The following is a 24158-nucleotide window of genomic DNA, read 5'->3' as shown; positions in this document are numbered from 1 at the left end:
TTATTTTTCTGTTTGGGGTAATTTGCCTTCCCGAGGTCTGTAGGAGTGCAACTCCTGCCTGCTGTGTTTCCATAAGAGTGAAAATTTTGTATGTGCAGGAAAAACGCTGAGACTCACTGCACTCGCAGTTTTGACTAGGAGTCATGTTGCGTGCGTTGTCATCATGAGTCCTGGGGGAACTGCATGCAGTGCCAAGTGTCCATGCTACATGTTCAGAACCAGGGATGCAGTGATGTTGTGCGATCCACCTCCAGCAACCACTGCCAGAATCATCCCAGATTGATACACATTCGATATCACATTAATTTGGTTACTGTGCATTCAGAAACCCTTTGCTGTTGGCAGAGCTTTTGATACCCCCACATTTGGTTACGTGACTCCATATATGAGGGCATTAGCCACAGTTTGGGCTGGGAGACGATATAAGGTGGCAGTAAGGCCAACACATGAAAACTGGCGGTTGCTTGAGAGAAGACAGTGTAGCTGGGAGCAGCAACGTCCTTATTTTACAAGATGTCTCTAGAAGCACCTCCGCCGGCACTCAGGAGCCAGGCCTGAGTTCCATCCTGAGACCAGTACAAGCTCCTGAAAGGTCTCACGCAGGATAGAAAAACTGTGCAAGCTTAGTGCAATGTGCTGGTGTCTGGGAGTGTGCCCATATGCAGCCCCACTCACTATACCTTCTGTTACACAATCCGTGTATTATTTAAAAAGACAGGGTTGTCCAATATTTATGACTCAATTATGCGCCCATTGAAAAATTGCAATTCCGTGGTTCTTTTCATTTTCTCCTTAAAATTCTCCTGCTGTGGGGTGTTAGCATTACAGCCTTGCATCTGCTGACGCTATAAATGGAAAACAAATCCAGACTTGCTGCATTAAATTTGACTAAACTTGTATTCTTCTTCAAATATCAATGGATCTAGAATCACATGGGAAAAAAGGGTTTTGGGTTTGTTTTGCTTTTGTTTTTGTTTTTGTTTTTGTTTTTTTTTTACTTAAATGAATTCTACAGAAAGATTTTGAAACTTGGATAGTGCATTTGGTGACAGAGGTCAATCAGTGGGCACTGTGTGGGCACAAGTGAGGAACAGACATCAGCCCTGGTAGGCCATGCTGGAAGACGATGACACACACCCATAAAACACTGTATATTTCTCCCAACAAAAGTTGTAAGAAAGTATTTTGAATATTTTTACCACAAAGAAATAATTGTATATGAAATTAAACAGTTAACCTGGTTGAGCACTACACAAGTATACATGTATCCAAATGCCACATGAGTCCCTATAAGTTTGTAAATTTTTATATGTTGAGTAGACATATAATAATAATTAAGAATCCATATGTAATACAAAACTGTTCTCCCACTTTCAAAGTATGGATTTAGCTTGTATTACTTAATTATCCTAAATAGCCTGTAATACCACGTTCAACGTATTAGAAGTAAATCTTGTATTATAATTAACTTGGATGGGTACAATACCTCATATTAGAGTAGAAATATATATAATGTATGTGAAAAATAATCTTAACTTTGAATTCTATACCAATGTATCAAAATTAAACTTATTTTTGCATCAATATAAAAAATTCTATACTAATGAATTTAAAATAACCTTATTTGTGAGTAACAATTAAGGAGTTAAGTTGAGGAGTAGATTCAATAATCTACTTTTTGTTATATTATCCCTATATATTTCTATATCGTCCTTTCTTTCTTTTCAACCCCTATCTCCATACCTATGAAAGTAAAATAAAGGAAAAGAGAGACATCGCTAAATCCAACCTAGTTTTCTCTATATATAAGACCAATAATAACTTATAACCAACGCCCAATGAAAATAAGCATCTATAACACAAATGTGGCAAACAAGCCACTGGGGAAAATGTCCTCATTTCTACCACAGACAGAATTTTGCCTAAAAAAGTGCAAGCTTGGATGGAGGCAGAGTTGATGGCCAAACTCTGCCAAGACAGGGTAAGCAAGTCCTCAATAGTTCCTGCCTCACAAATATGTTGCGTGGTTGGTCTCCCCTGCAGGAGGAGACTAGGTGGAGTAAGAGGAGACTCTGCCCTTTGACAGGTTACAGGTTACCCACAGCCCTGCTAGCACTAAACCTTCCTTCTGACAAAAACACTAGGTGACCACAAGAACACCTCTGCTTCTACTGACCTCCTGGAACACTGAGAAGACCAGTGAGGTTTATCTACAAAAATTGCTCATAAACCCTAAATTAACGTTACTTGACCTTTGGGAGTGTGTTGGCTTAACTTTTGGAGATCTTGCATACAAGCGGATTTTGAGTGGTTGTGTTGTAAACTTATATGTTAAGATTGGCCCCCCTCCCTCACAGTATTTTCAATATGTTGGTATTTAGAGGCGGGGACTTTGGAAGGTAACTTGTTGTGAAGGAGAGTCCTCCTGAATGTGATTAGTGCCTTTATAACAGGAGGCTGGAGGGGTGAAGGAACTGAGGGAGGGAGAGAGAGAAGGAGAGAGAGAGAGAGAGAGAGAGAGAGAGAGAGAGAGAGTCCATGGTGACATCTCACTGTCTTCTTTCCCTTGCCTCAAGTGAGGCTAGAGCACTAATTTAGACATGTGCACACCAGGAAGTGACATCACCAGAGAGTGTCCGCCAACACCTTTGCCTTGGATGCCCCAAGGCTGTGAGAAACTACTATTTCTCATTTGGTTTCTCATCTGTAAGTCCCACAGTTATGATGTTTTTGTTAGGGCACCTGAGCTAACGAAGGCTGCCTGTGCTGGTTAGTTGTTCATTTGAGACAGCCTAGAGTCATACGGGAAGAAGTGCCGTATCGAAATCCAGGCTGGCTTCTAGGCTTGTCCGTGGGGGGTTGTATTAGTTGTAATTGATGGAGGAAGACCCAAGCCACTGTGGGCAATATAATTCCGTAGGCAAGCATTCTGGAACAATACAAGAGGAGAACTTGCAAGGAAACAAGCAAGGACCCACACATTTCTTTACCGCTGCTCTCAATGGGATGTAATGTGACTTGCTACCGAGCCCTGGCTTGACTGCCCTGGATGATGGTAACCTGGGTCTGTAAGCTGAGTCAACCCTTACTCCCGGCTGCTTCTTTCTGTCCGAGTACTTTTTATCACAGCCACAGAAACAGAACTAGAGAAGCGCTGAGGGCTCTCAGGTCCATCCAGAAGAAGCCGTAAACTGCCAGCATGACCCAGCCTTCATGCTGAAGGGTGTTAGCAGACACTGGCCGGGTCTTGGTGATGAAGGAGGAACACCTTAGACCCCCAATCCTTGTTCAACACTTGGGTCGGGGAATTTTCCCATCATCCCTCTGCATTGTAACGAAATGACAAGAGACAGAAGCTAAAACAACAGAATCTCCCTTGATACAGTTCTAGACATTGGGATACCCTAAGTCAGGGTGCCATATGGTTGTTTCTCTTGTTCAACAGCTGTGGGTGGCTTCCTTCCTCTCGTATCCTTCAATTTTGGCAAGAGAGTTCTGGGCAACTCTTCTAAAAGCACTTATTGCCATCGTACGGCTTCGGCCTCAGTGTCATGGCATCATCCACCCTTGGCACTTCCATGAGTCTCAGCCTCCAAATTGCCACCACACTGAGAACCAGGCTAAAACCACACCACACTGAGCTGCTAGTTCGTGCTCAGAGGCTCAGTTATCCAAAGAGCGAAAGCAGAAAGTTCCTCACCATCTGTGTCAGCGTCTGTTGCCTGAGAGAGGCAGCTGGGGGCTCGCCTCCACTGACCAGCAGGAAGTGAGTCTGCAGGTGGAACTTCTCTGCCTCTCATTTTTCACTGACCTGAGCAACTTCTCAGGGGGAAATGGGAGAAGATAGAGGAATGTTTTGACTCAACTCAGACAAATAGGAACAGAAAGGAAGCTAGTAAGTTACCGGGGAAAATCAATAATAATCTAGAAGGCCAAAGAGAGAGAAATTAAAGACTCTTGGAGCAGGTAGCAAATCTAGGCCTTCGAAAGGTCCCCGGGTGAACCTGGAGACCCTAGGAGGACATGTGCAGCCATCAGTCACGCCTGAGAAGGGCGTTCTGGGCAACCTGTGAGCGAATGAGCTGTCTCTGCAGGAGCTAGGAAAGAGTGATGATGGGGGAGGCAGGAAAGCACAGGCTTAGAGGGAAATAAACCTTGTCTGTGGTTGGGATGCATGGGGAAGAGTGTTGCCCAGCAACAAACAGCAGAAGGAGAAGCAAAGCTCACTAGTGTTCACAGTGGCTCTTAACTCTCCGCTCTTGGACAAGAGTTAACCTTCTCGGGACACAGTTGTAATAAACAGCCGCTTCTGGGGTTGCTTTCTCCATCTCAGGACCCTCTTTCTAACCCATGGCTATGCAAGGAAGAGGAGCAGGACAGGCTGCCAGTAACTGATACAGTCAAAAGCCATGTCCTAGCAGCGTGGAGAATGTCTGATAGGGTGTCCAGTATCTAGGCCTAGTCAGAGTCATGGCCCTGACTGGAGAACTGGAGAGCTAGCAAGGTTTATTTTTACTCCCTATAAGTTAGTGCTTTGCTGTCGATGTGTCCTTTCCTTAAAACACCTTCTGGGTGCATGGCGGTGGTGGTGCACTCAGGAGTTAAAGGCTGGTGGATTTCTGTGAGTTTGAGGCCAACCTGGTCTAGAGAGCTGGTTCCAGAACATCAAGACATCAAGAGCTACACACATGCAAACACAGAGAGAGAAAGAGAGAGAGAGAGAGAGAGAGAGAGAGAGAGAGAGAGAGGCAGACAGATAAACACAGAGAGAGAGAGAGAGAGAGAGACAGAGAGAGAAAGGCAGACAGACAGACAGACACACACACACACACACACACACACACACACACACACACACACACATCTTCTGGGAAGAGGTGCCTGAGGACCTGGCCGAGCAACATAGGTTAATTTGACCCATTAGCGATTGTTCTTATAGGGAGCCACCATGGTATTGCAACACATCTGGTCCTCCTAGAAGCATTGTGTCCCCCAGGAAATCCTCCCCAAGACCAATGGGTAGGAGGCACAGTAACGTGTAAGAAGTAGGAGAAGTAGAACAATCTAGAAAATAGATCAGTTGTGCTTGGCAGCCGCTGTGTAAATTAACTACCCAAAGAAAACAGTGAGCTGTGGCCGGGCACGTCTCAGCAGATGTGTGGTGACGGGAGATCTGTGAAGACAGCCAACTGGCAGGCCTGACAGGATGATATTGCTTTAGTGTGATAGCAAAAGATGCCCCCAAAGCATCTAGATGTACCTGAAAGAACTGTAAAATATTCCATCTATACCCAGGCAGACAAGCATATTGGGAAGGTGAGAAGTCTACCTGAGATGTAAACTGGCAGCCATCAAATGCGGCACTGTTGAGTTCAGCTGCTGCATTGTGGGAGGGAATGTAGGGGGAGGGAGGAGTGGGAGGGGTTTCCCCTGGTGGGCCAATAGGAGATACGGCTGTGGTGATAGGTAGACTGTGTAGTGATTGATAGAGGTGGTTACAAACAGGAGCGAAGGACATGGTTGCTTGTTCACAGCTTAGCATCTTGGAAATTGTACTCTGCTGACTCCACTTCCACCAGGAAAGGATAGTGTGGTGGCTGTTGTCAGTGCGTTAAACAGCCAAGACAAAGGACGCAGCTCCTGCTCCCTGAGGCTAAGGACGAGTAGATGCTCTCCAAGAGTTTCAAGCAATGTCCCGCCTCCAGCTCTCAAGACTGTCGCCAATCTTGGATTCAGGCTGTAAGTGGTTAATGCCGGTCCCCTAAGAACAAGTGTGGAACTTGGGGGCTGCGTTACCCACTTAATTTGCATAAGAATAGAGTAGGCTGTAAAATAGCTAAAGGCCTTCCCCACAGGCACACTGCTGGGTCCCACGAGTCTCAGGGTGTCCTTGGTCAGCAACAATGGACATCTACCTGAACATATCTTAGCATCATGTCCCATGGAACACACACCACCACAGACAACTGTAGTTCAGCCTTCAAGAATTTGTGCACCCACTTAGAGCAAAGATGGGTCTGCTTTGGGCAAAACCACTTTCCAGCAAGAAAAAAAAAATGAAAATGAGGGGGAAAGCAATCTGTGTCAAGAACTCTTGAAAGTTATACTTAAAACAGGTTTAATTTTTTTTAAGTAGGAAGAGAATGTCACAGGTGTAAAATGCACAGTTAATGATTTTACAGAGTGAGGCCAGTGGCAGTAAGAAATATCACCTTGTGTCACTGTCACCACCATCCCTCCAAACAATGTCACTTTCTTGTAATGAACCTGTGTGCCCATCGAACACCATGTCTTGCCTTACTTAGCAACACCCTGCAATCATCATGTAACGCTCCTGTCTGGCTTATTTCTCTTAGCCTACAGTCCTTGAGGTTTAGCATTGTTGTGCCGGGGGCTGGCGCTTCTGACTGGCAGAGTACCTCCGTTGTATGTAAGAGCCCTATTTCCCTTGTATCCAGTCACCCATCAGGGAAGACTTACTCGCATGACTGTAGCACTTCCTCCATTACGAATGATGTTGAACCATAAGCAGAGGCATAAATATCTGCGTGAGTCTTTGCTTTCAATGTTCTTGTGTGTCTGCCTCAGGTGCGACTGCTGGGTGATGGAGTAGCCACATGTGTACTTTGAGGAACTGCCCGTTACAGAGGCGGAACCACTTTATTGTCCCACAGGTTCCAGTGTCTCTACATCATCACAACACTTGCTTTTTTGTTTGTTTGTTTGTTATTGTAAATAACAGCCATCCTTATGTGTGTAAAATTTAAATATGTACTTAAATACGCTTCAAAAGGAGGTCACGGACAGAACAGGTTTATAATCTCTGTTTTGAAGCCCTTGAAACCATATGCCTTTTTAGAATTCAGTATTTTTTTTTTTTTTAGAAAATTACTACAGTGAATGTACTGTGTATTATGTAATGTTCCCCGTGGGGTCTGGACCTACAACCCACAATCAAATGCATTAGGATTTCTGTAGAAAAATGCATTAGCGTGGCACTAAGTGGGAAAAATGAGGACTGTAATTGGACATATTTCAGATTTGATGATGGTTTGCTAACAAATGGATTGCAGGAGGGAGAAAAAATGGAGATTTTCAAAATTTGGAGCTGCAAATAAGAAATTCTGGGTCTGCATACATAGCGTGTCTCTGCACATTAGGGAGACTTTTGAACAGGCTGGAAATGAATGAGTGTGTAGCTCATCACTGCAAATTTCTATGGAGATGTGCATCGAGCTGAGCTCATTTCTGGTAACAAGTGAGTAAAAAACTGCTTTTATCTCACTTTTCTGCCTGTGCCTCAGGGTAGCATCAGTCAGGAGTATGAGGCACTTGAAAAGAAAGCCAGGCCAGGACCCAGGCACCCCAGTGCTGACTTAGCTTCATTGTTTCGGTGTGAACCTTCACCCCATCCCAAAGTCTTACGTGTTAACAGTTTGTCCCCACACAATGCTTCCCAGCGAAGCATCGCAGAACTGACAGATCATGAGGCCTCCGCCCTAGTCAGTGGGCCAATCAGCTGATGGCTTTGCAATCTGAGGCTATTGGTAAAAGATTGTGGAGCTAGGATAGGATAGAGCTTTACTGTAGGATAGGGGGACACTAGAGGTATATCCCTAACGGACATGCCCTGTCCCCATCCTGGCTGTCATGAGGTGAGCATCCTCCCTCTGCCATGCCCCGCCCCACCCCACCCCACCCCACCCCCATGGTTTTCTGCCTCCTCACCTCAGACCCAAAGCAACAGATGTAGACAAACATGTAGAAAAGTCTCTCAAACACTGAGCCAAGATCAAACTTTCCTCCTTGTAGTTGGCTTTTCCAGGTGTTTTGTCATAGTGCCTGACACAGCTCCCACTTGGATTCAGAGCAGACCCCATCCATAGCCCCTCTCAGCTCTCCTCTCCCAGTGCCTCTCTGCTTGGACTTTCACTAACTACTAAGTCCCAAACTCCGAAGGCCTGGGTCCCTTTCCTTGCGTAGGCAATGCTGCATGCTAATAGGTTGGCACGCTTCTTCTCCCAGCAAGCACATTTACACAGCAAGCAGGTCTTCTCTCTGAAAACCCCGACTCAACCATGAGAAGTGGCTGGTAGGCACAGTGGTTAGCCACTGAGAAGCTTCTAGAAGGAGAAGTACGTTAACGTTTCTTAGGTTACAGAGCTATCCACTGTGTGAGTGACTTTCCTGGCACATGATGTGCGGGGCCCCCAACCCCCACTAAGAAGAATGTTTTCCTCCCTCTGAGCTTTCTCACTTCTCGTGGCACTCAGGGTTGACATCAAGACACCACACAATAACAACATGAAATTAGATGTGAAGAAAAAAATTATTCTACAGAACTATCAAAGTTTAGCTCCTCACCAACAGAAGCCAAAAAGAAAGGGGGGAAAAAAGCGAGCCTACAGTTGGCTGTCCTTGAGTGCCACCCGCTTGCCACACCACAGCGTGAATTATTGGCAGGGATGATACCCCTGTCAGGCATTCCAGTTTGTCCTCAAACCTACGTTCTCCCTGTTCGCAGTGTGTGTGCATCCGGCCTGACAACCTGGGCCATCAATGCCAACACCCTTGGTCTATGTTCCCAACTATGTGAGTTGCTGTCACTCACATGACCCATGCTAAAGCTGAGCGAAAGAAGAGCCTTCTGCGTTCAGTGACTGGTCTGTTCTTACAGAATTTGAGATTTCACCCCATCATCCTCTTCCATCGCCTTTCACATCCATCCCCTTCCAACCACACAGTGGCCTTCTACACATATCTGTGTCTGCAGCGACTAAAAGAACTGTTTTACTTTCCAACTGTTTTATATTTAAGTCTCTGAAGTTGCCCTTGGAAAACACTGAGAGGAGAAAACATTCCGGGTGGCACAAGCGCATCGCTCCTTGTTTTGATTGCAAGTGGCTGAGCATCACCAAGCACAGTTTGATGCTGGGCTTGCTTGGCAGTCTCTTATTGTTGCTGGATGTTCAGACTCCCAAGGGCAGCATTCCCATGTAGGCTATTGCAGCAAACTGCTGATAAATGAGACTTGGCTAGCTAAGCTGTGCACACCGGCGTGCAAGAGAGACGGAGCCCCCTCGGACTCGGCCTGGGCACAGCTGCGGGAATAATGACCAGAATACAGAGCGGCCACTGCCTTGCAGCCCTCAAACCGCGTCAGCAGCTGATGGCTTGTGCTTACCACACATTCTGGTGGACCGGCATCATTACTGAACTCCAGTAATCTGGCAGTCATAATACCCCACCAGTAGAAGCCAGTTTAATGCTGTGTGCTAGAAATTACACTGAGAGGGCAATCTCAGAGGCAAACATGAGTTTGCTTGTACTCCAGATATATTAATAAATGGCAGAAGTTTATGCTATACTGCAAAAATAAAGATATGTGGCTACCTGGATTTCATGAGGTTATTTTCCTCCTCTCAGGATTATTTTTAGGATAGAGATAACTTAAAGGTCCACGGAAAAGAATTTGTCATTCACTCTGAGTTGTGCTTTTATTTCGTTCCAAAAAAATATGGGTGGAAACACACAACTTTTTCTGGAGACCTCTGATTTGAATAAATAAACTGACTCCTATACAAATATGTGTGCATAACACTTAATTCCTGCACTTGGCCTGAATACCACACCTTCTGTGTGGTTCCTCCTGCAGACGCAGTAGTCTTTGGCTTCTGGCATTTGGAAGTAGTTTTTAGAAGGGGAAAGACTTCCAAGCCTGAGAGTGGAACACAGGTGTCCACGTGGGAACAGCGAGGTAGGGGAAGTTTGCTCAGCTTTCTGTCCACAGCAGTAAAGAGCAGCAGAAAAGAAGTCAGAGAATTACTCAGGACCACCAGCCTAGTGTGTCAAAACACACAGTTTGTACCTGTGACAGCACACGCCAAGCCCACACCCAGGTGTGGTGCTGTGCACCTGTGATCTCAGCAATCGGGAGGCACAGGAAAGACAATCTCAAGTTCAAGTCCAGCCTGGGCTATGGAGCAAGACCCAGCACGACACAAAAGAAAAGAAAGAAAAGGGAAGCTAGGTTGACTCAGCTTGCATGGCCTGGTGACCTCAGAGCTGAGCCTGGGTGCCGGTGCCAACTCAGTCCCGGAACCTGGAGAGGTGGTTTGTGCAGTGCCCAGAAGGCCCAGGCAAACCCGGCAGCCCCATAAAAGGGTGGGTAGATTCTCGAAAGCTGGAACTGTTGTAGGAGAAAATGAGGGTCCTACTTAAATGTGTTTTAGACTTAAACCATTAGGGACCAGAAAAAAAAACCAATAACAAAAATAAACAAACAAAGAAATCCTGCAGAGCTCTGTGCTGAGGGAAAGGTGCCTGGCTCCTTCATCGGCTCTCATAGCAGTCAACACTCCTCTCTAGCAATGAGTGCGGGACTTTCTTCCTCCCATCAAGTTAGCAGTCAGATCCATAGTAGACAGCACTCAGGTGTTCTCTAAATCAGTTAGATCCTCCGGGCAATAGATGAAGTTCCATCCCCAAGACCACGCGCACACACACACACACACACACACACACACACACACACACACACACACACACACTTCAGATGCCAGTTGCAGACCCCAGGTAATCAACTGTGTGTGATACACGACTATAAATTACAATGTCCCCACCCGCTTCCTTGGTCCAGTTAATTGGCTTGAGCATCTCATAGAACTCAGTTTTGCCGTTCAATGGACTTTACACCTGCTCGTCATCACCAGGCTTTGGATTTCTATGCCATACAGTGGAAGAAAAAAAAAAGGCACACTTCTCCCATACGTGGGCTGGGATTTTACAGCATAGTTCCTGACAGTCAGAGAGTGGCCTTTGGACACCAACCACTGTCCTCTAAAGTCTTTTAGGAAGGGCTAACCAGGCAGCACGCGCAGCCTATACTAGAGAAGAAAGGAGTGAGGAAAGAAGTTTGTCTGAGCCACTGTCACCATCTATCCTCCAAAGAGAAATGCAGGGGCAAGAAAGGAGCATGTGAGAGAAGTGACGTCAAGAGTGGGAGGACTTTAGAGTTCATAGGTCATGAGCGTGAGGGATCACAGTGCCTCTGAGCATGCCTATGGGCTCTCTAGTTCCTTTGTATAAAACCATCTGGGGACATTATATAGGATGTTGAAAAACTGGAAAAAGGAATATTAAATAAGCATTAAATATTATTACCTATTAGCCCCTTTTACTGGATGTTGTCACACCTATAAAATTAGACCCAAGATGATATTATAAAATTAAAAAGACTATGATACAGATGTAGCTCCTTGGTAAAGCACCTGCCTAGCATGAACAAGAGCCTGGTTCAGCCCCCAGCACTGCCAAAATATAATATTAAAAAAAAACCCTTCTAGACATGTCAAAGGCATAACCCATTACTGGCTTCTCCTAAAACATCTTAAAGATTTTTTTAAATTTTTTAAATTTATTTATTTGTTTGTTTGTTTGTTTGTTTTAAGCCTATAGCACCCAGTATTCCCAGGTGGTCTCCCATCCAAGTACTAACCAGGCCCAACCATGCTTAGTTTCCGAGTTAGACGAGATCAGGCGCGAAGATTTTATTTTAATATCCAGAAGAATCTTTGTAGTAGGAAGCTATCAGGGTCTTGACTAGAGCTCCACAACCTGTCTGGTGGCACAGGGGAAGGGCAGTTTAGTTATCTGGAGAATGATTTACCCGAGTCCACAATGTAGCCCTTACCTCTAGATGAACCTCCGTAGGAGCTTGCTGCCCCTAGAACACAAGTCTGAAGGCCTTCCAGAACATTTATTCTTACAGTTTGGTTCATTTTCCCTGGCATTCATTCACTACAGTTTCCAACCGGTTGATTTGGCTTTCTGTCTGAGCTAACAGGTCACTGCAGCAGCACCCTGACCCATGTCTCACCCCTGCCTTGCAGATACCTGCCTGAAATCATGAACGACGGGCTGACCAACCAAATCAACAATCCTGAGGTGGAGGTGGACATCACTCGGCCCGACACCTTCATCAGACAGCAGATCATGGCTCTCCGAGTGATGACCAACAAACTGAAGAACGCTTACAACGGCAATGATGTCAACTTCCAAGACACAAGTAAGGATGCCCCCACAGGTCAAATACTCAAGCGAGACTAGACTGCAAGAGCAATAGGGGTCTTTGATTACATCACACTCTTCCCCAGCCATGAAGGTTTTCTAGTCTGCACTGCAAAACTTACATGCTAACTAAAATCATAAGTGCTCTTAATAAATGGCTATGTGACTATGTGTGTGTGTGAGAGAGAGAGAGGGTGTGTGTGTGTGTGTGTGTGTGTGTGTGTGTGTGTGTGTGTGTGTGTGTTAGTTCATATCTGCTGTGTACATGTGTAGGCCAGAGGTCAGCCATAAATGACATTCCTTCTCTGGTGTTATCAACCTTATTTTCTGACACAGGATCTTTCACTGAAACCTGGAGCTCAGGAACTTAGCAAAGCTGACCGGCCTGGGAGCCGCAGGGGTCCTCCTGTCTATACCTCCCCAGTGCTAGGATTTCAGGCACACAGCACCGTGCTTGGCTCCTTCTGGAAAGGCTGAGATCAAACTCAGACTCTACTACTTGCACAGCAAGCACTTGCCTGACTCTGCTCATAGGGGATTCATTAGCCACATCATACGAAAGCGAAGATTTAACTTCAACCGCCACTGGGTCCGTGTGTGATAGAGTATTTACCTTGTCTTTTCTACAGTAACATTTATATCTGTCCAAAGCTCTGTTCCCCCTAGTGCTACCTGAAGAATCTTCTACTGATGCCTTGACAAATTGGACTTGAATCCCCATCTTGTCTGTCAGAAACAATATTATAAGCATTCCTTGAATTAACAATGGCTCAAAGGTCACATACAGGCAATAGAAACTGCACTTCAGAATTTGAATTTGGATTTTTTTTCTCCAGTTATCCTTGTGTGGCATGATGTTCTCTCATGATTCTTGGCAGAAGACTCAAACTGACAGGCCCCAGTGAGTCCCAAAAACATAAGGACAAACAATGACCCTCTATGGGTGCTGGGTTGGGCTGTGTAAGCTTCATATTTTCAATTTGTTTGAAATTGTAGCTTTTTTAAAATTAATGAGTTTTGGGGGGGGGGATATGGCCTCATGGTAAGGAGGGGGGAATTTATGCTTCTTGAGACTCAAATTCCTCCATTACAAAAGCATTATAAAATGCCTCAGAATACTAAAAATGTGAGAAACAACAAGTGGCAAGAGTGTCTGGCTAGAGGTCTACTGGCTTCTCCTCTGAGGTAAGCTATGAAAGAGCTACCGCGGTGTCTTGCAGCTAGTTCAGTGCATTATTTCCTTCCCTCCTCTGTTGTACACTGACACAGACCATAAACATTTCTATCTGAAACATTAGAGAAGCAGGAAGGGCTGAAGTGGTGTTGCACATGGTCGTTTCAGTGGGGGAATCACAAAAAGCATTTCAAGTGATGTCATGGCCTCTCGTAGATGAACAGTGAAATAAAGCTAAGTATATTTGGGTGTTGCCAAAGTGGCTTCAAGATGCATAGCTACAGAGTCAAGTGTTTCATGAGATTTCTTCTTGGGTGTGTTGGTTTTCTCCTAAGTGTGGAACCTAAGAGAATTCACAGGGGAAGAATTCTTGAGCGCCAGTTGTAAAGCTGCCAATGATGCTTAAGTTGCTCGCTGAAGCTGAAGATGCGTGTGTACTTGGTTAATGAGATGGAAAGGCACAAGTTACAGATGGAGGATGTTGCCGTCTCGGCCCTGCCGCCATCCTACTGAGCTGTCCCCTACAGAAGGGCTTTGCTGAGTTTTTCCTTTTTAAAAAGCTCAGGAATTAATTTCCTCAGTACAGGGTAATTACCACCCTGATGGATTTCATTGCTGTCACATGTCTTAGAGTCATGTCACTATCTCTTTCCGCTCTAGCTAGACGGCATCCTTCCTCTTCAGAAGGGAGCATTACACCAGCCTTTGGTGTTTCTCAGTCTCTGCATCCTCTCTTCATGTGACAATGTGGTGTCTTACCTGGAGAGTAACTACTCAGAAGCCACTGAAGCTGTCTATGTGAGAATTATCTGGTGTTGGCTTTACTGCACTTCTTTCTTCTTTAGTCTAAAGAGATGCTGCTCTGCAAAACTCGAGGAATGTCAAGGAGGCACTGTTGTTGTTTTGTTTTGTTTTCTCAATTTTATTTTCACAAGAAAACAAAAAGCAAGGACAGTGCCGAGCATCCCTGGGCTCTCACCCAAGCACCAAGTGTGAGGGTTTTAAGACAGTGGCCAGCCTAGGAACTGCTATCACATTCCATAGCCACTGCTGCCCTTATTGCTCTTAACCATTTTTTTTTAAGTTGCCCATTCTATCCCTATAACTCATGCATTTGTGATTCCCTTTCAAAAAGATTGGGGACATTGTTTTTCCACTGCCAGAACCTCTTGCCACTATTTGCTTTCCACAATTTTAATATTCTAAGTCACTTTAATAATATCTTTGTAAAGGTTATATTACTTCTTGCTCATGATACCTGTGTTCAGAACAATTCCCTTTGCAATTCTGATATCTCTGAATTTAATTAATGGGCATTTTTCTCCTTGTAAAGGCCAATAAAGATAAGGCATAGAAATGTTAAGAACCTAGTATAATGTATTCAAATGATCTTATCTGGTATTTAGATGTTCCATTTAGGGGGAAAAAACAGTGTTGAATGTTCTTTTTCACTCAGGGGAACTCTACAATCTGAATTCAAAATGGCACCCATGTCTCCTGAGCAGCCAGCCCAACAGCAGGGCAGGAGTTTAGGAATGTTAGCTGAACTCACTGAGTAAATGAGAATAAGCAAAGATCACCGTTTCCCAAATCTTTCACTGCCCTCTTTATCCCCATAACAGTTCTAGGAAATAGGCATTATTACTTTTATTTCTACAGGTGAAGAGCAAGATGCTCATTGAAACTCTTGACTCTTATCCATCCAAATTAGTAATGGCCGCTAAGTGTTAGGTCACCTTCCTGGAGGAGACAACTCTTCGCATCGGGCGTCATTGGCAGTGATGGGATTTACAAGGATTTATTAAGAATCTGCTGCATGTCAGAGATCAATGGCCACTTGGAAAGGAATAGTCTATGCAAAGACTCTACTTTCCAAAACGTTTATATTTATATTTCTAACAGAGCATTGACAGTAAACAATCAAGTAAGCGCATAAATAGTACAAGCCCAAGGACTGGGGAGAACTTTCAGGTATCTGCCCCGGTGGGAGGGGCTGGTTCTTAGACCCTCTGCAAAAACTCAAAGCCAGAGTTGCTCAGCTCATTGACATAAAATGATTTGGCATTTGTATATCATCTATGTAAATTTCTCCTGGCATTTAAAATATTCCGTAGGTAACTGATAACACCTAATACAATAAACCTTATGCAAACAATTGCTATGTTGCATTTTTCAGGAAGTAATGTCAAGAAAGTGCATACATGCCTGGCATAGAAACAGTCATGGTGAACTTCCTGGTACGTAGTGCTAGAGAGGACCTGAGAGCCATGCCTTATGAGTAAACTTTAGCAGGGCCAGTGCAGACATCAGCCATTGACATGAGTGTCACTTGGCATGTGGAAATTTCATATTGCTTCTTGGAGCTTTCTGGAATTATTTTTACACCATGCTTGGTTGAATATGTCATCAAACATGAAGGAACCAAACAATGAAACATGATCATTAAGCAAACCCAGAACACATGGTGTCCAGAAGGGAAAGATGGCTCCCTCAGACTGCATAAGGTGTGGACATTGAATCAAGCAGGGAATGACACACTTTTTTCTGTAAAGGGACAGATAATCAATGTGTTAGGATTCAGGGCCATACAGTCTCTGCCACAGCTATTCTGCTGTGCCCTAGGAATAAGAAAGCAGCTGTAAGCCACTGGGGGTTGACCAGCTGTGTCTGTGTTGCATTCAAACTCTCAGCCTAAACTGCGCTGGTAGAAATCTTATCGTCACGTCATAGGATCCTTCATTTGATTATTCCAAATGTGAAAAGGTACAGAAACTGTTTCTTACATTTGGGGCCACAGGGAAATAAGCAACAGGACGTAGCTTATCCACATTCAGCTTAGAGCGAGTGGCTGGCTGAAAGAGTCCATCTTTGCTGCCAGAACAAGAGCGTGGGGAGGGATGAGGAAGAGGCCAAGCACACACAGTAGTGACGTCACCTTCTGCAGCTTTCTGATGCTGTTTCTGCGGTTTCCTGCCTGCAGGGCTTGCTTTTCATTTATGTTTTACCTTAAATGCTCTTTTTAAGGAGGGTAAAGTGGCATACACTTCTAGCCCCAGCGCTCTGGAGACAGAGACAAGAGGGCCATCATGAGTTTTAGGGCAGCCTGGACTCCAAAACCAGGAAAAACAGAAATCTGTATCAAAAAAAAAAAAAAAGTATGAGATTTGTTTAAACAGCAGTGCTGAAATATAAAGGAGCAGAGAACAGAACTGCTTTTTAAAGACATATATATTTAATTGTGTGTGGTGTGTGTGTGTGTGTGTGTGTGTGTGTGTGTGTGTGTGTGTGTGTGTGTGTAAGAGAGAGACAGAGACAGAATTAGTTAGTTAGTTACTTAGTTTAAGGGTACTGTGTGTACTGGACATGGGAGAGAGTAGAGGAGGCAGGGTGCCAGATCTCCAAGAACAGAGTTAGAGGTGGTTGTAAGCTAGCTGGTGTTAAATCCGTCCCCTGCTGTAACAATGCTGATCTTAGCCTCTGAGGCGTGTCCCCCAACTCCAGAACACAATTTCTTAGTCAATTATGTAATGGCCAGTAGAAGTATCTAATCTCAGTGAGGTTGAGGGACCACCCATTACAAGTTTACTCTGAACGGGGGTACCAGTGAAAATCGTGTTTCAACCCCGTTTCTAGCCCATCACCAATCTGCCCGTGAAGAACAGACTTAATAGGGCAAGAGGACCTTTGCTGGAGTGTCCCTCCCACGCCATGCCAATCACCACCGTGCTGTTGTCTCTACTCCCGGCTAATTGTTGTAACTTTCCCTGTCAATCTTCCCACCCCAGGTGATGAGTCCAGCGGCTCGGGCAGCGGCAGTGGGTGCATGGATGACGTGTGTCCCACAGAGTTCGAGTTTGTCACCACCGAGGCCCCTGCAGTAGACCCGGACCGGAGGGAAGAGGACTCTTCCTCTGTACAGCTCAGCTACTCCCTGCTCTCCTGGTCTCTGGTCTGCGTGGCCTTGGCCCTGCAGAGACTCTACAGATAATCACGGGCTTTGGTCAAATGAAACTGCATTTTGGCTCTTCAGCGGCCAACTCTCTTCTTTTCTTACTCTTGAACAATGGACCACGCCACAAAATTCGCCGTTTTCTATGACAAGAGAGCAGGCTTGCGGTCTGCCTCCATTTTTGTTTTTTCCAAAGAGTACCGGGTGCCAGATGATCTGTTTCTTTTCCCTACACCTGCGTGTGGGGACCTCGTTTATTCCAGAGAGATTTCTTACTCAAATCTTTTGTACCAAGAGGTTTTGTTTTTTTCCCGTCATTTGCTTTTATGCTGCAAAATTAAAGGAACTTCACTTTGTGAGGGTTTTCTGTTTTGGTTTGGTTTGGCTTTTTGTTTTGTTTTTGTTTTTGTTTTTACAACCCACTTTAAATAAGATAGAAAGAAAATCATTTCCTTTTTAAATCAGGCCAAACCCCAAGACAACTGCATTTTCAACAAGAAAACAAATAAAGGAGAGAAAATAAGGGAACATTCGTGCTATCAGGTTTGGCAGTGACAGCCAACTCCTGGGATGCGCTTTCCTGTGGCAAGCCAGGTTTACAAAATGCCTGAGGAGAAAGTATACAATTTTTATGTAGCGGAAATACACTGTTGTCTTGGAGGTACTGTCTTGCACTCTAACCAAACTGATTTGGAGGTACTGATAGGAAATTTAGGATTCTGTCTTTATATGAGCGGTTAATCTTATAGCAACTCAACGCCTCTCTTTCACCTGCCTGGTCCCACACTCACTGACGGCAGCGTTTGCTCAGTCTCCTAACGTCTGTCCACTGTATCCAATTGGCACGGATTGTCTTCAGTTCTTCATGGACGCCCCGTCTAGTCTCCTTTCTCCCAGGTCTTGACTGAAAAATCATCTTCAGTGAAACAGTCTATACTTTTGCCACCAGTCTGACATGAACTAGGTGTCTCAGCTCCTGTGTTCCGGACTCTCCCCCAAAATAAGAGTTCTTACTGACATGACAATTAGCTCCACACGTGAGGTTTTGTTATTGACTCTTCGGTTTTTGTCAGTTGGTCTGAGCTTCACAAGGGCATTCTCTTATAAAACAATTCACAACAACAACAAAAAGTCAAGACAAAAAAAAAGAGAAAAAAACACTATATATATAGTATTGACATGGAAATTTCTTTCACTTTTTTAGTCTTAGTATGATCATCTATTTTTATATCTATAAATATATATAAATCACAGATTTTAACTTCTTAATTCCAAGCTCAGGGTTGACACTCCTTTGTAACAAAACTGTTTTGTCAACCACCTCTTCTTGTTTAGTGCTGCTCAGAGGAGGGATTCCTCGATGATCTGTGAGCACCAAGAACCAAGCAAGAGAACTTTTTACGTCTCTAACTGTCCATCTCTTACAAGTGTGCCAGGGCACACCCTTTTCACACAAGTTTGCTTTGTCTCTGGTGCTCCAAACTGTCCTGAGCTCATGGGACAAGCCCTGGTGTGCAAGACGTTACTGGTGATGGAATGTGTATGTGTAAAGAATGTTACTCATGAAAAACCATTGCTCTCATGTACAACACCTTTGGCCTAGGACTCCTACTGGGCACTATGGTAAACGGCCTAAACTGCAGCAGCCAGTTTAGAGCCACAGCCTAACCTGTCTACCAAGGCAAGCCCAACTCTTCCCCTGGCAGAGAGAAGAAAAATAAACCAAACTGGGGCTGGCCATGTGCTTTTGGGGCTTCTCTGATGCCTCTGGGGTAGGAAGAAGAAGAAATGTTTTAAGACACCACAGCATGCCAATCCCATTTTAACTGACTCATCCATCGACAGTATTGACACATAAATGGTATTTTTCTATCTCTGTTCTCATCAAAATTAAAATTAGTTATCGATTTAGCCATCATGTCTGAGTAGAACGCACTAGTGTTAAGTATATTTGAGCACTTTTGAAAACCAGAACGCATTCACAAGCATCTGCTGCCACGTTATGCCTAACAAAATATGAAAAAATGCAGGATTTTTGAGAGACTTTGTGGCATCTTTCATTTAAATTTCTGTGATGTAAACACTTAATCCAATTCAGAACTGCATCTTTTTGGAAAATCATCTGTCTCAGTGGCCCCTTTTGGCATCCAATCCCCAGTTACACATAGCACATCTCTATGGAGGACCAGACAGCATTTGTGTTCCTCGGCTCACAGTATGTTCAGAAATCAGTATTCTTTTTTCCAATAATTGTGGTGCAATACAAGTTAAATCAACTTTGATCCTCCAGGATATTTGAGTAATAGCTTGTTTTTATGCCTGCCTTTAAACTCCAACTTCCCTTTTTAAAGTGTTTCTGCCTTGTCTTCTACAAATCAAGATGTTTTATATGACAACACATTGCATTAACGAATGTGAATCCATGTTCCGTGTAGACCAATAACACGCATAGTATAGAAATGCCTGCTTCCTTTGTTTCAACACCTGTATTCTCGACACACGTATTACTATTGATGAGATAGAGTGATGCACGTGAGCCCGGCAGAGAGCTGAAATTAGGGTCAGCTGACAAAGCCACATCATTAGTCACCTTGCCTGGGAATGGTCAAAATATTATTGACTTGCATTTCCTGGTCATCGTCATCATCCACCATATGATTTTTTTTAGACTAATTTAATAGTAAAGGTGGGGTTTTTTTTCCTGTCCCCAAAGCCTTTTCATTTGGTTACCCCTTTTCAGAACTTTGCAAACCTCCTTCCAAATTAATTTTCTCATTTCAGCATAGTGACAGGAGATGTGTTGGTGTGCCGCTGTCATTCACAGCCTGCCCTCATTTGTGATCACGTCCCCTAAAATCTGTAGTCACATCATGACTTGTGTTATGAGTAGAGAGGAGCGGGACCCCCAAAATCGGACACTAGAAGCTGGTGGGAGATGCTCACAACTGCAAACACTTAGCTTATTGAAGTGCCTCTATTTACATGTTCCTTAGTTTTAATATGTATTTTTCTAACAGAAATACACGTCTGTAATTGATGTTTATTATACTTTGTATATGTTACAACAAAGGCTAAACGGAGGCTAATGTCTTCAGCAGAGAAGAACGAACTGTAAATTTACGACCAAGAGCCCTATGCTCCTAGATCGAGAGCCATGAGGCGCCTTTCTGCCCTGGCAGTGAAGGCCAAGTTGGCACTCTGACTACAGCCATCACAGCCTGTAGCAACCGGAAGTGTGACTCCCTTCCTGTGATTTACCCACGGAGGAAGAGGACACGAATCACCTGCTTCAGACGTAAGGGAGAGAAACTACTTCGTCTACACTGAAAAAGATGCTCTTTATTGAAGAGCAGCAATAGTTTTAAAAGGATCATTCTGTGAATTAAACTCATTGGAAAAAGCATTGGACGCAGAGCCCTGAAACTGCCTCTCCGTTCGCTGCTGTAGCGTTAGCCTCCTTTAATTCCTCTTACCATTGCATACATATTCGGGCTACAGGCTAAGCACCAACTTAAGCCTTCAAGGAGGAATAAAACTTAGTAAAATCCTGCCTTTGAGTCTTTCCTCACCTCTTACTGCAAGGCCAATTACCAGGTAGTTTCACTTTAGGTCTCAAGTATTGGCAAATGCAGGATTTGACTTCTCCAAAAGCTTACAGATATTTGAGCTCGTTTTCTTTGACTTACGGTCACTAACAGATATTTAAATGAAAAAATAATAATAATATTGTAGCCTTGCTACCAGAAGAGCAAAGGAGTTTGTGACCTATCAATCTGCAGTGTGTGCCCCCTTGGTGGAGACATTAGCCAGTGCTTAGCTTTACGCCAACTTATACAAGCAGAGTCTTGATTTGTATGCATTCTGGAGACTTGCTATGCCATGGTTTGCTACAGCCCAGACTCAGCTTAGCATGGGAATGCTTGAGACTTCACTGAGAGTGGAGTGGATGCTGAAATCTTTGGCATTGCCTTGTAATGAGGGATTTGACAAGTGACACCTAACGAAGGCACCACAGTACAGTCTCTGTGTGCATATACAGAACACATATACAGGACAAATGTGTGCGCCAATCAAACCTAAAATTTTATGTGACTGTCAAATGACTATTATTTGGGTTAAGTTTTTTTTTTTTTTTCATTTCTGATTTGGATAGAAAATTGCTATTAATCTTGTATTAAAATAGTTTTTAAAAATTTACCTGTACCCTCTTTGTGTCTTCTTAATGACTGTTGTAGCCTGTGTTTCATAGCTATTAAGTGTTTTTGTTGATATCATTTTAGAAGCATCAGCACTAAACGTCAGTGGCCAACAGAGTACCTGCAGCCCTGGGGATCATGAGCTGCTGCAGGTGTAGGGCAGTCAGTTTCTTAATGAGTAAGAAAAGCACTCAATCCCCTCCCCCCACCTCTTCTTCTGTTTCTACTTGGACAGCACATGTAGTGCCTTAGAACCAATGCCAATACCGTACAAGCGAGGTCAGATTTCCTGTTAAAGGAATGAACACTTCCCAGTGGAGTATTCTGGAGATGCTTCAGTGCCCCCATGCATACTGAGTACTATACAGCCACCTGGAGGTTCCCTTCACAAACAAGCCTGGCACTCCGCTCTGCTCACCCTGCCGTGGGTGCCTACCATGCCCAGGAGGCATCAGGTAAAAGTACACAGTCCTCATGTGGGTAACTATTAACTTAATAGAAATACATCACTGATTTTAAGAATACTCTTAAAGTAAGGCGTCTGTGTAAACAAAGGTATCAAGAGTGCGGCATTTAGCTGTAAGGAGTGTTGGACCCTAGAGTCCACTCGGGTAGTAGGGGGTCATCATGAGAGACCACTCGAGGACCACAGTGTTGATGCAAAAGCACAAGGTTTATTGCTGACGCGCGTCAGGGGACCTCAGCACTCACTCGGGAGGGGAGGCACACCGAGTCACTGTTACAGACTATTTTTAAAGGCTAAAACCTCAAAGGTTAGGAGGGGCTGCGTGCCCTATGTTAGGATTGTCTCTGGTGGTCGCTAGGGGTGCTTGTCTAATTATTATTGGCTATTGCAGGGGTCATTGGCCTCGCGAGCTGTTCTTGGCAAAGAGGGATGTTGGAGAGTTTCCAGAGAATTTCCAGATGGTAATTGTTTACCTTAGTTGAAATTGTTTATCTCGGTTGGCCACCTTGATCTCAGAAACTGAAGCTAAGCTGGCCTTCAATTCTCTCTGGGTCGTTTTCCCAAGCTTGTCTGGGTCACGTTCCCAGGCTGGCTGAGAGAGAAAGCCTTACAGGAGCACTAAAGTTTGATTCCATTATTACCATCATTGTTTTTATCAAGCAAAGCGCTTTTTTACAAGACAATTTGGGAGCTTCAGACCAAACGCACCTACAAAATCACAATGTTAACAGACTTGATTTGGAAGCGAACTGAAGCCAGCTTGATGGAAAGGAAAATATCAAAAGCGCAATACTTCCAGCAAGTAGTGACGATGTTTACTTCGAATAAAAAGTCTGGAATAATAATAATTATCAAACACACGCATCAAAAACATTCACTCTAAAATATCACTTTAGGAAACAGTGGCAATTAGAGGTTAACTGTTGCTTTGTATCTTGAGAGCTGGAAAGGCACGGCTGTCCATTTAAAAGTGGAGGGGGGGAAACACGCACAATCGATGTGTTGTCAGGTTTACTACTTCCCTTCACTGTGCTGATCCAAACACACTGCTGGCTTGTACTTCAATGGAGTTCCTTTTGCCCCTACCTCCCTTGTCCAACCCAGTCCCTTCCAACACCAGGTAGGAGAGAAAGAAGGGGAGTAGAGAGGTGGCGCAGAGGTTCTTAGCCTGCTTCCTGCTGATGAGGGACACTGGGTCCCTTGGGCAAGTTCAGTTTTCTATAGTCAGGATATTTCCAACTTCTTCTCATCAAACTGCAGCAACATCCAGGAGCAGCGGGGATGGTGGAGGCAGCAGCCACCTTCTTCTTACAAGCACGCCCCCTCCCCTCCCCCCATCCCTCTCTGGGCTTTGGCATTTATACCCTCTCGCAGTCCCCGGAATTAAACTCCACAGCCGGCAAAGGTCATGCGCCTCTCAGATCCCGCACGAGACAAATAGACGGCTGCCATGGACAATCTGAAGCGGCGCCGTATCCCACACCTGGGATTAAAACAAAAACATGCTTGCATAACATAACTGAGTTTTTAAAGAAATCGAAACCGCCCCCCCCCCACTACAACATACAGTCAAACACACAGTGTTGGGTTGTACACTGGACACACAGCTGAGCAAGGAGGAATTGGAAGCCTCCCTCCCAGCCTGCCAAGGGCGCCTGAGCTCTTGTGCACTCCGAAGCACCGCCTGAGTGAGAAAAGGGAAATGTTATACCAAGAACGCACCAGTTGTGGAGAGAAACAAAGAAATTGTACAAATTGTATTCACTAGTGCAGAAAAAAAATATTTAAACAAAATTGTCTCTTCAAAGCACCTATGTATTTTTTGTTTTAAGAAAAATTTAATTGACTTGGGTAAATAGCCTTTCTTTCCAGAGATATGTAATGGTGCCTTATCATGTGCCAGCAACAGTTACAAGTACAAGAGCAGATAGCTTAAGTGCTGCTCCTAGGCACTTTGCATCCTACCTGGAGTTAGGCAGATACAGCCAGCATATAAGTAAACAAGTAAACACAGGCACTTCAAAAAGTGTGAGAGGACATGAGAGGAAAACGGCACTGGGAGGGGAGCTCTCCTTAGGTGGGAGGTCCCAGAGAGCCTGGTGTGTGAGCTCCCACCTAACTGCCATGAGCAGATAGATCTGGGGGTGAAGATGATCCCTAACAGGAAGTTGGCCACACACCAGTCCCAAAATCACCAACCCAAAACAACGGAGTTAAGCTTCATGTCCAAGTCCAACCCCTTAGCACCTGATGAGCCCCACACAGCTGTTCTGAAGGCAGCATTCCCTAACGTCTCACAGCCCA

At 44.5% G+C, this 24158-nt stretch overlaps 1 protein-coding gene across 2 annotated transcripts in view; it reads left to right on the top strand.

Annotated features, from left to right (window-relative positions):
* GPC6 (glypican 6) overlaps positions 1–21389 on the top strand; it is a 1016336-nt gene extending 994947 nt beyond the window's left edge. For both annotated transcript variants that reach the window (XM_084768281.1, XM_084768282.1), the window contains 2 exons: positions 11892–12067; positions 17029–21389. In XM_084768281.1, the coding sequence (XP_084624407.1) occupies positions 11892–12067; positions 17029–17231 (379 nt within the window). In that variant the 3' untranslated portion in view covers positions 17232–21389. The remainder of the gene's footprint in view (positions 1–11891; positions 12068–17028) is intronic.
* Positions 21390–24158: the final 2769 nt, after the last annotated feature.

This window comes from Acomys minous (assembly GCF_964271855.1).
Source record: "Acomys minous genome assembly, chromosome: 18".
NCBI lineage: Eukaryota > Metazoa > Chordata > Mammalia > Rodentia > Muridae > Acomys > Acomys minous.
This window is presented reverse-complemented; position numbering and strand designations above follow the sequence as displayed.